Source organism: Polypterus senegalus, chromosome 1, assembly GCF_016835505.1.
Source record: "Polypterus senegalus isolate Bchr_013 chromosome 1, ASM1683550v1, whole genome shotgun sequence".
Lineage (NCBI taxonomy): Eukaryota > Metazoa > Chordata > Cladistia > Polypteriformes > Polypteridae > Polypterus > Polypterus senegalus.
Window position 1 is genome coordinate 63640629 of NC_053154.1, and position 16727 is coordinate 63657355.

Sequence of the window (16727 nt, forward strand, 5' to 3'; positions counted from 1 at the left end):
AGGTAAATGATCTAAAATATTCAACAGCTTGTTGATAATCATGTAATTTCTTAAATGTTCCAATAATGCTTCTGTCACAAATTTTCCAAGTGTTCAGCCTTAAGAAATGAACATTAACCTTTGGAAGTCAGAGGGCTTCACACCGTTACAAACAGATCTTACAGTATGCAGTCACAGACCATAAAAAATGAGATGCTCACCTTTTACTGATATATACTCTAGGCTTCTAACAAGTATACTGGAAGTTTTGAAAATGCTTCTTAATATTATCCCAAAAACTGGAGAGCATGTACATGGTCTTTTAGGCCTAAATATCATCATTACTAATACGAGGGCCCTCTCAAAAGTCCAAGTATGACAAATTTGAATGCAGTTGTGTACAAAAAGGCTGTGGTCAACTAAATGTGTATGAAACTGTTAAGGACATACTGCCCATCAGAATTGGTGGGGTCTTAAGATACAGTAGGTCTGAATACAGAAGTTTAGAATACAATATTATTGCAGTATTTCAGCTCATTTTTGTTAAAATATTTTGTGTACTTTGGAAAATAATGTTGTTGTAAACAGTTACAGGTAACCTTCCACCCTGTGTATAAAGCTGGGCTGCCTGAAAGTTTACCTGGACTGCCAGGTTTGCAAAGCTGGTAACCCAGCAAACTACCATATGCAATTTTAATTTGTCTACCCTAAAATGCATACAGAAATCAGTCTGAAACCAAAGCTTTTTCAAAATGTATAGTGCTTTATCTTGTATAAGTTTTCTCCAATATTTTGGGTTATAACTCAGAAATCAGAGATCTGCTTTGCACAGCTTTTCAAACTAAGCCCATTGTATGTTTGTGTATTAGTTTGCTTTGTGAAAAGTATTTATTTATAGAATGACACTAAAGTACAAAATGTGTGGAACAAAGCCTGCCATATATGCTCTGCTGGAAATGTGTCAAAACAGCCATGGAGGAGCGTAACAATTATACCGATGAGAAAATGCAGGTGACGTGGCTTCTTTGTCTGATAAATGAAACTGGGGAAAGCAGATGCCAAACATATGGATCAGCAGCTGTATTGTCATGGGGTGCAGTTTACAAAGAAGAACCTTAAAGAGACCTGAAATCAGAATACTCTGGAGGAAGACATCAACAAAAGTGAAGAAACTCAGCTGGCTATGAACTTAATAACAGCTTCATTGTCAGAGGTAATCACTCAGGAAAACAAGGTCCTCAGCATGTGCGGACAGTCATGACAAATAACACAGCAGTGTTGTTAATAAAGGTGTTGTGCTGGTATCACTTTTTAACAGGAAACCGAATAAAGCCATATTGGATACTGTAGGAAACTTTATACAAAAACATTACATTTTAAAATATAGGGAAAAAAATAAATAGAAAATTCAACAACTTTTTCTGTGTCTATTAGAACAATTTCCATTATCCTAAAATGGGAGGCATCCCTATAATGTATTGATGATTTATTGGCTTGTGCAATTATTGAACCATTATAAATCCTTTAAAGATAATTGCATTTATTATGTCTGTATAAAAAGAATTATCACAATTTAGTTTTCTGCCAGAAATATGTACAATGCAGAATACTGTAGGCATTCCCAGAACCATCCTTTTCCTTCCCATTCTGTTCTCCCTGAAAAAAGCTCATAAAATGGCCATTGGGAGAATAAGAAACATCTAATTCAAGTAACACTCATTGCTTTTTAAGTCTGCTGACAGTAAAACTACAATATCATCACACAATATTGACAATCATTTAAAATATATTACCCATAACATTCAGCAATAATAGAAATTCAAACATGTAAAGAAAACCAATTTTAATGTTTCCTTACTGCCAACCGGAGCCCATCAATAATATTAGGGTGTAATTGATCATTTACTAGCAGAAAGTCTGAAGATTGCCTGAAGGTTAAAATATTACATCCTGCATCAATAGGCATATATATGACCATCATATGAAAAGTTTAAATATTTATATATTTATTGCTTCCTAAAATGGCACTATTTATTATTAATACAAGAATATGACCATGGCAAGCCACTTCACTGATTTTTATCAAACATATTGATGTTGCTTGTATTTCTCTGTGGACCTTCTTTACGTTTGTACTGAGTTTCTACAAAAGATGAATTATGAGACAAAATATAGTAGATCAAACTGCAAATGTATTCCAGTGTTTATCATATCATGGATATTTCACATGGCGTGCCTTTGTGGTTGCAGGTTTTCATTGTCTTAAAAAGTGATGATGATATCTATCATAAAGCCAGTGCTTATCTCAACACCAGTAAATCCAACTCTGACCAGTCATGTTGTCTGTCTTAGAGCATCTTTATTCAATCATAGCCAATTTAAAGTCTCCATTTAAACAAGCACAAATTTTTTAGAGAATTTTTGGGAAACCGGAGAACCCAACAATACAGTACATGCAGACTCCACATAGTGCTTTGGCCAGGATCCTGCACCATTGAAACAACAAGCAGTTGATTCTATTAAATCACTTCAGTGTCATACGGTCACAATAATTCGAATGTCCTATTAAATGAGTTATTTATTAAGATGTCTTATTTTGAGTTTTGTGAGGTTAGGTGATTATTCCAAGTGGTCTTTCAGTTTAGGTTTTGCAGTTTTCCACCATTTTCTGTACCATACCAGTGTCTTTAACATGTATATATATGTGATGTATGGGTTTAGGCTTAGGATAGGGGATATCAGCCCGAAGGCATGGCCTGGACATACTGACCCCCCATTTAAATGACTGAATACCATCAGGTTTGGAGAATGTCTTTAGTTACTAAAACCCACATTACCTCTAATTTTGTCTTTCAGAGATTAAAAAATACAATTACTAATCCTGCTAATTTTTTTTTTTTTGTCCCCAGAATTTCACCAATTATTTTTCATTCAGACTGTGTGGATCCACTGTATCACGTTCTTGAATCCATTCTTGTTCCTTTTTCACCTGGCCAGTCTTATTCCAGATTATGTTTTGTTCAATACCAAACTTCATTGGTGTATGTTTGGTACGTAGAAAATGAGAGTATAAGACAGTCCGTTTCTTTTGATTTTCAATGAGACGGAGATGTTGAATAAATCTTGATTTTATTGAATTTTCATTTCTCCAATATATACGAGTCTGCTCTGTAAGTTTGACATTGAATCCTGTAAAGACAATTGGTAGAATTCAAATGTAAATTTTGTAAAATAGGTCTTTCTTTTTGAGAGAACCTATAGTGTGGTCCAGATCTAATTATGCAATTTTCATTACGCTATAACTTATTAAGTTTATTACATAAAAAATCACCCGAAAAATCCCAGACCAATCAAGAAGTGTGCTAACTGACTACATGAAGAATCGTCTTCGCGCCAACCTAGAATTGTCCCTGCATAAATCAAAGCCATCCAGACAATCTGGACCACCCTGTATTATACACTAATTTTTTATTTCTTAATGTGATGTGTCATGCAAATCTATTATGTGGTTTAATATTACATGAAGCATGGACCAAATGATCTTTCAAGTTTTTATTACTTTGATATGCTGAAATAATTTTTTACAGATTTTAAAAGTTCGAACATTTGCTGAGTTTCCTGAAAACTATCTCGGAGAACACGGATCATTTGTCGGGCTTGACTAGAAAAAGTAAAGACCACCGGAAGTTTAATAGCATCCACCTAGGGATTATTCAGCGGTCTAGGAGGTGAAAATGCCTCATTCCATATCCATATGTCCTATAATATTATTACACATAATTAATGATTTTGGAATGTCTAACCAATAATTTAAAGTCCGTTCTAAACCAGCCATCCCTGAAGCCAACACAGATACAAATTTAAGTAACTTTAATTTGAATATCAGAGTTAATTGTAATATATTCCTTCCACTAACCTCAAGTTCAGTTTTTGTTAAAGCTGTAACACCAAAATATTGTTTGTGACCCCTTTTGTGAGTGTATTAATTTAAACGTACCTACAGAATGTATGATAACCTTAATGAAATCATATGAGGTGTATGTTCTTTACATTATTAAAAGACAAGAGCAGCTGAAAAAATTGCATATCTGTGTCCTTACAGTAATTTGTTACTTTAATAAGTTTTAGTAGCCTCTCCGAACTACAAGTTGTACTGGAGGGACTGGAATTAGTGGGCTCAAATGCCTATATGGGCTCCCAGTTGCTATTATGACTTCTTTCGTGGGGTCATATTGTAGCTAAGCATGACCAAGTGCATTTGGTCCTGTTCATTAAGTACAATGAAAGACTGAAAGTTTAATAAACAAGTAAAAGCTGTTGCCAAGACACTGATGAATCACCTAAATAGTTTAAATCAATCTCTCAGTGTCTGCCTATATTAACATAATTGTGAATTTGTAACAATACCTGTCATCACTCACAGAATGCTCAATTTCCTCACAAATCCTGAAGAGAGAAGTGGATAGAGGAGGTTTAAAATAATTAATTTATGTAAGTTGTTGATTAACATCTTGTGCTCCTCAAACTTCATTTTTCGTGATATGGGTAAAGACATTCCACCAAAAACTGTTATGTAAATAATGCCGTCTACAAAGGATTACACTGGACTTGGCACCTGTCTTGAAATGCAGATTTCATTATTAGAATAAACAGATTATTATCTGCCAAGGTAGCCTTGAATTTTTTGCTTATTCAGCAACACTAGAAAGATGCGTTAATGATCAAGTATTTAACATGTTCATAATGAAAAGCGCAGCAAAAAAAATCTTCAAATAATTCTGTTTTGCAGTAAATGTTAATAGGTATCTAGAAGAGAGACCGCAAAGTAAACTTGCATTTCTTTTTCTTAATAGTCCCTTGTGATTACTGTGGTGATGTACTACACCATTCAAACCTGCTACAAATTTGTAGATTAGGAGCAGCATGGGGTATCAGCTGTATTTACCATTTAGTGGGCAAAAAGTACAATTATTTTTAAAGTAAAAAGATAGCGCCACAGGAACTGTCAATTACAAGTGACTTATATGATTGTGCAGTGGAAAAAAATGTTGGGTATATATCTGCTAAATGACTTCAAGAAATGCAGCAAACTCTGCACTTCATGAACTCTTGAACAGAGAAAGCACTAAATGAGCACTTTATTTTGAAAAATGGAGTGACTGTACGAAAGCTTTATTATATGTTTAGAAAGTCTGTTAGTTGCACATCTGAAAGTTGCTCTTTAAGGTTTCAGAATGTGCAGAGAATGACATTCCATAGTCATGTATACCACACAAAGACCATCTTTTTAAAGAGCTTGCAGCATTTATGAGCAATGCATAGTCAATAAATGGCATGTGCTCTTTCTTCAGGGTGTGTTTTCTCTTTTTACTTTCCCATCTTCAAAGTCCAGGCTTCTTTTATAACCCCTTAATGTTCAAGTCTGATTGACAACAGAACTCATTTTTCATGTCTGCTTGACCTCCCTGAGAAGCAGTAATGAGGAAATGTGCAGCAATTCAAAGTCTGATTTTTAGCTGTCAACATGCCGTCCTTCTACTACAGATGATTTTTGAAGAGAAAACAAGCAAAACAATTTCCCACTACATCTCCAGATCAAATAAATGCTATAACCCAGAAGTGAAATACATCACATGTATCATACCCTCCAGTATGCCAGCTGTGCAGTGTTAAATAAATATTTATCAGCCTTGTGTTAAGTATCAAGCACAAGCTGAAACTCGGGTTGTGTCCTTTTGACCAGAACTGTACAGAATTGGGTGAATATCAAGTGCAAACAATAGTGCAAGTCATCAAAACAAACATGTCAAAGAACAAAATAAATGTAAAATTAAAAACTGATGATGTCTTCCTATGCCAGGAGGAGAAGAGATGAATGAAACCTTACAAGAAGAAAGAATGTTGACTGTAATGATGACCTATTTCTTTTATTCTACTTTTTATTTGTAGGGTGATGAAGTTTTGACTGTTATCAAAGCAAAAGCCCAGTGGCCAGCCTGGCAGCCATTGAATGTGTAAGTATTCACAGACTTTTATGATTCGGAAGTAGAAAATGAGCCATTGTTTTATTATGAATGTAAATAAAAGTTAAACACAGTTACCTTGTAGAAATGCATGTGTGAGAAATAATTCCTTAAATTTTGTAACATAGCTAAAGTAACAGATCATAGCTGGTATAGAAGGTGCTATCCTTTGAAAATAAAAAAGACAACCTGGCATAAATCAAAATATAGATGTATGATGCATGATACAGTGCAGGGGCCTCATGTATAAACGGTGTGTACGCACAGAAATGTTGCGTAAGAACTTTTCCACGTTCAAATCGCGATGTATAAAACTTACATTTGGCGTAAAGCCACGCACTTTTCCACGGTACCTCATGCCTTGTCGTATGCAAGTTCTCCGCTCGGTTTTGCAGACTGGCGGCACCCAGTGTCAAAGCAGTGCTACTGTTCCTGTGTGGTTACTCATTATTTTCCTGACGTGGCTTTATAAATACACTGAAACTAACCGCATATTGTTTATTAGTGTAACGTATCTGATTGTAATTAACTTGTAACAATATAATGGTCCAGGGAACAGCCATAGTATTCCAAATACCATAACTGCTTTAGCGTTGTTACTCTCACTGCACCTTCTTCTTTCAGCTGTTCCTGTTAGGAGTTGCCACAGCGGATCATCTTTTTCCATATTACTCTCACTGCAGCACTCGGAGTATTTATATCACTGTATCTGAGTGTGAATCACAGCAGCAGTTGTTCGGAAATAGAATTATCGGTATACAGCATCAGGCACACGCTACCTCAGCCACGGCAAAACGTTTTAAAGCCTTTCCTGTACGGACCTCGCGGTTCAGAAACAGTTTCATCCCAAGAACTATAAACGCACTCAATCACTGCTCCTTGTAGAACTGTTTGTACTTATAAGTACAATTACCTCACTGTAAATTTGTACTACAGTTATAATATTACACAACCTGAGCCACTTTATAAAGTGCGTATTTACATATGATGACAATATCATTTTTAAGATGAAATGCAGCAAAATATGTTTATTATATTATACAGGTAAAACTTTAACTTTATTTAAATAATCTATATTCTTCACTGGGACTGGCGTGAAGGATAGAATAATTAAACATGTACTACAAAAATATTTCAATGTTCATTAAACTTTATAAAGAATCAGTGCTCTAAGTTTACAGATGGCTTAACATCTATTACAGAGCTGATTGTGTGGCAATCGGTTACTTGGAGAAAGAAAAGCAAGAACTGCATGGGCAGCCACACGAATACATATTGAATATAAAACAGAAAGAGAAAATAACAACACAGCTAAAAATGCAGCGGCAAATTTCGACAAAAGTTAAATGCTTGTGTCATTAGCACGAGGCAGCTAGTGTCTGCAACGGACGTGGCCATCCGCCGTGCATAAGCTACCTCACTGACATTGGCGGTCGAAGGAGCCACCGATTCTTTTTCTGCCCAGTGCCACCACAAACCTAGAGCCGCCCCTAATTTACTGCTGCAATAAATAATTTCATCGATGGTCATGCACAATCGCTGCGCTGTAAAACCCATGTTTAATAACGTGCTTTAACTCTTAATGATATCACGTATACATCTCAGTATTTTAGTTATTCAGAGAGCTGTAATATCACGAATGTAATGGATTCTGTGTACAGTCAGAGGAAGAGAGCCGGTTTAAGAAGCAAGTAGTGATTCACACACATAGATCACATAGAAGATCAAATACAAAACAAAGCATTTAACGTGCTACTTTAATTACGATGTTATTTGAGAAACTGGCTAAGTAAATGATTTTAAGATGACGTTTATGATGTTCTACTTTAATGACAAAATAAACTACGTGATTAAAGTGGAAATTTCGAGATTGAAGTTGACATTTCGTGCTTTTTTTCCCCACTGTGCCTTTTTTTCTCTGTACCCTAAAAAGCTTTCATATGACACTCAGACGGTAGGCTACGACTCGCCTTTTCACGGCGACTGATATCTGAGCTTTCAAGTTTCTCCAACACACTATGGCACTCGATCAACTTCCTTTTGTTGATTATACCACGGTTTAATTAAACAAGTAGTATATTTTCCCATTGTCTTTTCACAAAAGGCTGAGCTTAAGGGTGATTTATATTGATTTGCATATTCAAAGAGGCGTAATTCTGGGAGGAGTTGGGGCGTTACATAAAGCGCGTGCACGAGCGTTAGTTTTCACGCTGAACGTGGAAGTTGGAGTACGCACAGATTCCTTAATCTGGATTTTTCTGTGCGTAAGCACATTTCAGCTTTTGTGCTTACGCCATGTTATAGTGCGAGTTCTACGCACGGCGTTATACATGAGGCCTCAGGTGTGCCTGGTTAAATGTGGCAACATAGTGGTATAGTATGGGGAAGAAAAATTGAAGAAATTTCTTTCACTGGACAGAAATTGTGTCCTTACATGGCACCAGTTACCTTCAAGTCTTGTATGGAAAAGTTTGGGGGCAAAAACACAAGATCAGTGCTTTTTCACCTAATCCTCCATCAGCGCCCACACCAGAAAATATTTTAGCTGGTAATGAGGAAAATGTCAGTAGTATTTCCAGACTTTATCAATTTATACCACAATGCTCAATTCTCGATGGTGTTAGGGAACAGTGGGAAAGAGGCATCTATACTGAAATGATAATTCAATTATTTATTTGATTACGATTATTCATAAGTATAAGTCAACTTAAAAATGTACAAATTAAGATGATCTAAGATGTACTGTATCATGTACATATTTTACTAGCTTTAAAAAGCCTGGGCTCCTAGAAACCATGGATTCTAACACTTCAACAATCAATCGCATCGCTTCTGCATTAGCGGTTAAGTGAGGTTCTCTTCTGTCTGCGATTTTGTTTTGCTGACATGCTTACCTCGGTTGACTATCAGCGGCTAAGCGAGTTTCTCTGTTCTCAGAGGTTTCATTTTGCCATTGTGCTCGTCTCGCTTGAGTATTAGCGGCTAAGCGAGTTTTTTTTTTTCTCTCAGTGGTGTCACTTTTGTGCTTTCTTTGAGCTTCATGTTGTAGCCTCGTACTTCCGGGCCGGACAGACAGACAGACACACTTCCACATGAAGACGTTTTTGATATATATATATATATATATATATATATATATATATATATATATATATATATATATATATATATATATATATGAGGTGAGTCAAAAAAAACAGATTGTTAAAAAAATATATTTATTGATGAATTACAACATTGTCACCTTCCATATACTCCCACTCCCGATCTCTACAACGATCAATAAGTATCTTCCATTGATTGAAATGGTTCTAGAAGTCTTCTTGCTTGAGGCTCTTCAACAGGCTTGCCATTTCTGTCTTCACTTCATCCTTTAAAGAAACATGTGTTCCTTTCAAGTCACTTTTGATTTTCGGGAACAAGTAAAAATCACAGGGAGCTAAATTAGGCAAATAGGGAGGATGATCGAGGACAGGAATGTTTTTGTCAGTCAAAGACTGCTTTACGGAAAAAACATTGTGTGCGGGAGGGTTGTCTTGGTGAAGTACCCACCCCCCTCTCTACCTGGGTGTTGAACGTCTTCCTCATTTTCTTGTCCTTCCTTGAAACATTTGTACCACTTAAAAACTTGTTTGCGAGACAAACAATTATCACCGTACACTGTTTTTATCATTTCATAAGTTTCTGTGGCTGTTTTGTTCAATTTCATGAAAAATTAAATGTTGTTTCACTGTTCGATTTTTTTCACCCTACATTATAGCGGCAACTCGTGTAGCAAATACTGAATGGGCTATTCACAGGTGATACCTAGCTGGTTGGTGTATTGAGAGGGCAAGTTGGAGGGGATATAGTTCTATGATTCACATCCGGCCAACTTCCAGATGGTTTTCCAGAAAAGCCCCAAGCCTAGTCGGGTTATTTTTGTGTTTTACCTTGTATATATATATTTTATATATAAAATAAAAAATTAACTGACTCTTTCGCTCAGTAACAAAAACATTATTTCCTGTTTAGTTGAAAAACAGAAATTTGGTACAATGGTACATCTACAAGGAGGTCAATAGGTATCTACTAAACATATTTCAATATATCAATGTTTAGGGATAACTCCTCCTATACAATAGAAAAACTAAATAGTCTAAAATCTAAATACTCTAAAATTGACACATTTAATTGAAATGTGGTGACATTATAGAAAATGGTAAATAGCCAACATATGTTTTTTTACAATTTTTGGATATTTATTAAAGTTATGCTAACTTACATGTGTTTTATTCAAATGATGGATTGAGCAGAAGTGCTTGACATGCCACAAAAATAGCACCAGTAACCAATAGGGCAGATGAACGAGACATGGTCACAAAGTGAAATGGAATGAGAAAGATCAGCCAAGTGAAAGAAAGATGAAAAACTCAATGGATATCAAGCATAGATGTGTACTGGCTATCATCTTAGTTATTTGCTCTGTTCCATTGGCATCCAGCCCCTGACCATGGACCTGAAATCTACAAGAAAACACAGAACTTAAATCACGCAATACTCCAGCATCTGTCTTAGATGTTGTAACATAACTCTTTTATCATAATGCGTACAACAGGAAATAAGCAAAATTTAATTTTAAAAAGTTCCTTCCCTCCAATACAATAAGTAGCAGCAAATGCCTTAATGGAAAAGTTGGGCAGTGTTGCAAATTTAAGACAGACAGCTAGATCACAGCCTTCAAGGTTTACTTTAGGTTCACATGTCTGGGGGCTAAATGATTCGGGCGTTTTGCTGATAGTCATCCTGGTAGAAGCTTAAAGGTGCATTTTTGTTATGATTGGTGTATTTTATTCATTTTTTCTTGGGGTTTTCTTGGACATTGCAGAAGCTAATTGGGGGTTTCTGAAGCCAAGAAATCTAATTTTCACATTTATTGTTTCTTGAAGAAGTTAACATTTTTTACAGTCTGGTGGCTCTGAGGCTGGGGATCTGCACTGGCGATCGGAAGGTTACCATTTTGAATATCATAAACTCCAGAAGTGAGCAAGGCCCTTAACTTGCAGTTGCTTCGTATTGGGTGTGATGTTAATTTTCATCCAGCCTTGCAAGCAGGTCCTCTAACTTGCAGGGAAAACTTGGGAATTGGTGTCAGGGTTGGCACTCCAGCCACTGTAAAAAACCTCACACTGTTCCAGTGTGGTGCTGAGGTGCCAGGTGGTTCGTCTTGTTGTTGGTGTTGCAATGCGCTATCAGCTCATGCTCCCAGCCTTTCTATTAAGCCATTTTGAAGTATTCATTTTGGCCAATGTCAAGATTACTTCTCAGAATTCCCAGAGAATGCACATAGTATGACATTTTTAAGACAACTCTATAAATGATCATATTCATATTATCTTTAGGCAACCATGTTTGAATTCTCTTAATTTCTTGCTATAGATTTTTCTAACAGCTTCTTGAACAATTTGTTGTCTTTCGATTTTGAGTCTTGGTTAACGTTTCTAGATTGACAAAATTAATTTTATTCTTCATTTCCTGGCCCTAAATTAAAATTCTCTTTGTTTATTTTTCCCATGTGTGTTTTCAAATAGTAAACATTATTCCCATTTCTGATACTTTGGGTGTACTTTTCATTTTAGTTCATCTCCATTGTCAGCCATCCTTTATAAATTATCTTTTATTTGTATAATTACTCTAAAGATCTTTAATGACAATAATGCTTTGAGATTATGCATGCATATTTGTATGTGCATAATTTTGTTTAACTATTTTTGTTTTATTTTAACTGTTGCAATTCTGCAAATGTTCACTCAGCTAAGAGCATTTATATATATATATATATATATATATATATATATATATATATATATATATCCATCCATTTTCTAACCCGCTGAATCCAAATACAGGGTCACGGGGGTCTGCTGGAGCCAATCCCAGCCAACACAGGGCACAAGGCAGGAACCAATCCTGGGCAGGGTGCCAACCCACCGCAGGACACACACAAACACACCCACACACACTAGGGCCAATTTAGAATCGCCAATCCACCTGACCTGCATGGCTCTGGATTGTGGGAGGAAACCGGCGCGCCCGTAGGAAACCCACGCAGACACGGGGAGAACATGCAAACTCCACGCAGGGAGGACCTGGGAAGCGAACCCAGGTCTCCTAACTGCGAGGCAGCAGCACTACCACTGCGCCAACGCGCCTCCCCAAAAATAAATATAGTGAACATTATATATATAAAATAAACTAAAAATAGTTATTAGGTAACTGTTTGGATGAGTGTGTGTTTGTGTGTGTGTGCCTAAGTGTGATCCAGTAATCTGAAAATTACAATTAACAATTGTACTGTACCTGATGTTGCCAGGACCATTTCTGGTTCTTCACAATCCTAAAGCTGAATTCAGAGGTTAAAGAAAATTGATATATAGTTGGAAGAATATGAGGGGGCAGCTTCATGGCCCTTGAATTGATTCTGTATTGGAAGTGTTATTATTATTATTATTATTATTATTATTATTATTATTATTATTATTATTATTATTATCATCACCATCATCAGTGGACTAGGGATCCTATAGAACTGCAAACATTCGGTACAATCTAGTACAGTAGTGTGCATACAGCATGTGCATATTATTAACTAGATAAATGTGGTGAGTCTTCCTTGGTACAAACCACAGGCTTTCATTTGTTTATTCTGCTCATTCTTTGCTTTAAATGTCTTTCTGATTCACTGCACCTGCCTCTTTCAAAAATGTTTTTTTTTCTTTTTCACTCACTAAAGTTGATTTTCCAGGATTAAAAGAGAGGATTAAAATGCATAGGAAGTGCAATTTCTTTCCCATTGCAGGTGTAAGTTAATTCATTTTTGCTGTTTCACATACTTTACAGAGAAGCTTTTTTTGTTAATAAAGCATACATGCATAAAAGAAAAGAGCCTGCATTACTGTATATAGAACTAGTAATTAGGTTGCTACATTTCAAGATAATCATGCTCTTATATCTTCATTAGCGCTGTGTTCCTTCCTATTGACTCCCATGATTCTATTGAAAACATGTGTGATTATGCTTCTGTATTCCTCACAAGATCTAATTAGAAGAACCCACTAAGTCTCATTGATGAATCTCTGTTCATTTCAAAGCAAAGCAATAGATAAACTATGCATTCATTCCTTGATTATGCAGAATAGTGCTTGGTTTGTTTCTTACATTTTTTATGCTTCATAAGATGGCTAAATTTGATCAATGTGTCAACTGTAAGAAATATACTAAAACAGACAAACAATATTTGTGCTAATAAATTCAGGGAAAACTCGCCATTGTCCTGAAATTTTTATAATGTGCTGTTCTGAGTAATACTCCTTTTTTGTACCAGTTTTTACATGTCACTTCACTTGTTCATAGATCAATTCTTTCCATGTTGTCATAACCACACAGAATTAACATGATTTATTGCTTATTCACATTGGAATAATGACTGATAAAGTGACTTGGGATAGTGATGTAGTGATGGAATGACCCAAAATTAAGGTTGTTAACTAGTAAACTGAAGATGTAATGGAACAGTATAAGAACATCAGAAATGTTGGTTAAAGGTATTTTTTTATTAGGAAACTATTCGCATTTTTGACAGTAGGATGCTTGAACAAATTATCCAGTTGACTCTGCAAAAGCAGTTTCTCTATAGTAGTGTAATTTTTTTACAAGTTAGTTAAATGTTTAAATAGCCACATATTGTGGTCAGGAGTTTACCTATAAGAACTTTAATTAAGACTGGGGGCTATGCTCCCTGTTTGCTTCCCTCGCCTGCTCCCAGGGTTGGGCGCTGGGCACCCACTTATCTCGTGACTAAGCTACTCTAAGGGCATCAGGAAGCAACTGTATTTAAAGAGATGGTATATAGAAGAGTATGCGGGGTGTGGGAGGAAGACAGTTTGTCCTTAGTTATTATAGGTAGAAAATCAGTTACTTGAGTATTTTACTACAACTATCTATTTTAAATACCAATGAATAATAAAACATAGTAAAAATTAAAAGTAGAAGTAAAAAAGTAAAACATAATAAAACAATAAAAAGTAAATAAAAAAATTAAATTACATTAATACCTCGTCGAAAACAATATTATGGATTACTTTAACCTCTAACTTACATTCTATAAACATTTTTGCATTTCTGTTTGCATTTTGTTTGGGCTAATTTTCTCATTTTCGTTTATTAGACGATTCTCTTTGTTCTTGATTGCAGTTATTTTTTTCGACATTCACTATCAGCTCTTGCCTGTCTTTTTCTATCAAAATCTAAAATTCAATGTTCTTAAACAGATAATTTGCTTTTCTGCCTTGCCATTAAAACTGACTGACTGCATCAAACGGCAAGTTAGCACTGAGAGTGTCATGGGGTGTGCGCAGTAGGAGTAAACATTGGGGGAGCGGTGAGGATGTTTAGTGGTCAAGGCTGAATATCACGGACATGATGGAAAACATTTTTAATAAAATGGATAGATATTGTTTTTCAAAAAATGACACACTTAGTAAATAATTAAGTTCACTAGGAATAGTAACTGTCAATTAACTGTTAATTAATGACGGCAATATTAGAGAAGAAGAAAATTAGACTGGAAACAAAAAAGAATGTTCATATTGTGCCATACTCACTTCCAGCTCATTGTTAAACTCAAGCAAGTTACCTACTGTCAGTCTTCTTATAATACACAAATATCGTGTATATCTCTATTAAAACTGTACTGTAAAATCTGAAATTTTTTGGGCTATTATACAGTTTTAAGAGTCTTTAGCAGATGATAAATTTCTAATGACACAAGTAGTATTGACTAAAAGTTGAGTGTCGCACTGTGTGTCTCAATTAAGTGTATTAGTTGCTCAAAGAAAGTGTCTTTTGAGAATAAAAAAGTTTTTGTAGGAAAAAACAAGCACAAATTAGTTGGAGGTACCCCCAATTATGGTATTCAAAAGAAGGTAGATAGCTCTTCTGAGGTCTCTTTTTTGCGAGGTATGCTTCATATCACCAGATGCTACTTGTGAACAGCTAACTTGAAATGTTTGATTATTTTTTATAGGTCAAAGCAATAGGTTTTATAGGTTTACCACATCTTCAGCCTTGTTTCATTGATTGGACTCTAGGTTTGCAAAGTCCTGAGTCCCATTAACTTTTGTTGAAGTCATCATTCTAGGGGTTCACATAGGGGTGGGCGGTATGACCAAAATTCTATATCACGGTATTTTTCTAAATTATAGCAGTTTCACGGTATTCAACGGTATTTTTTTCCCCATGCATGAATGAATGTTAACCACATTTTACACTGCAATTACTTCAGTAGACTGGCTAAGAATAACCTATTCCACTGTAATGAGCATTGTACATTGTACAAAAAAACGTTTTATTGTGAACACAAGTATTAATGCAGGTTTGCATGGCCCCATAAAGTGATAGTTTTCAAGGGGATGGCACTAATGAAGAGAAGGAATCACATTGCATGACAGATGCAGTCAAAATATAGAACCTTTTTATTGAACAAATTTTGCAAACAACTTACAGTACTGTAAACTAAAATTTTGACAATATATTGTCAACCATCCAAAGAGGCATTTTGACTTAGTAAAATATCCAGAGGTGCTTGTCAAAAGTTGTATTGCACTGAACATGTCTTAGAAAAGGAATAAATAGTAAATATTTTTTGTAAACCAACTACTCTTTCTGTTAATGTTAACAATCTCTGTCCACTGATATGTTAAAGTGACATTTTTTAACAACTTTACCATCATTAAACTGATTTAAACTAATAAATAGTAACAATAAAAAAAATAATAGTGCAACTACCAGTAATAATACTATTACTTCAAAACTTCAATCCTAGATACCTTACACAGTATTCACCAAAATAAAATAAAATAAAAGAAGTGCAACTTGGTGATGACATCTTTACCAACTGAACCGTCATTAAGGCAAATCGCATTAATATAGACCTTGCTTCAAGCTAAGCTATATACATAAATAATAAAACTGCAACTTGCATTTATAATGCTATTTGTGGCATAGTGGGTCTGCGGCTAAAAAAAAAAGGTCTGTTTTTAAATCCATTTCGCCATGTCTGTCTCCGTGGGCGCGATTGCACGACTGCTGGGAGTTGATGAGGTGATCGGAGCGAGTCGCACCCGATCGTTCTCAATTGATTCATCGGCTTACTGCGGCATGTGAATAAGGCACTGCGTCGACGGAGATGTATATTTATGAGCCGGTAGGATAGAGGAAAGCAAAAAAGAAAAGATAGAACACAAGGAGGTTAAAGAAGGGAAAAGGCAGTCATGGGAGATGATCCAGACACCAGGAAGGTGAAGGCAGCACAAGCTGGGGCTCCGTGAGAGAGCTCAGGCTTAGGCGATCTAGGGGCTGGTTCATCCCACTAACTAAGCGTGTAGAGTGGGGCGACGAAATGTAAGACCACCCAATGGATCCGAGGAGTGTCTGAGTGAGCGCGAAGGAAGACGGGAGGTGTGCCGATCTCGGATGGTCTGGCTGCACAGTGTGACGCCGGTTAAGACAGGAGTTGGCAGAAAGCAGTTTGTGCTGCAAAGGCTCCGCCAGAAACGCCCGTAAAGGGTGAACACTTGGAGACAGAAGGTGGTGTGCTGCGATCGGAGAGACTGCATTTTAACCTCTATTTTAACGGATTTATTTATTATGGATTTTATCCCCACGTTTCACTGGTTTTATGGATTT

General features: G+C 35.9%; 1 protein-coding gene across 1 annotated transcript in view; it reads left to right on the plus strand.

Annotated features, from left to right (window-relative positions):
- Positions 1 to 16727, plus strand: part of LOC120526619 (spondin-1) — a 558899-nt gene that overhangs the window by 352277 nt on the left and 189895 nt on the right. Inside the window, exon 7 of the mRNA XM_039749784.1 lies at positions 5929 to 5993. Within this exon, the coding sequence (XP_039605718.1) occupies positions 5929 to 5993 (65 nt within the window). The remainder of the gene's footprint in view (positions 1 to 5928; positions 5994 to 16727) is intronic.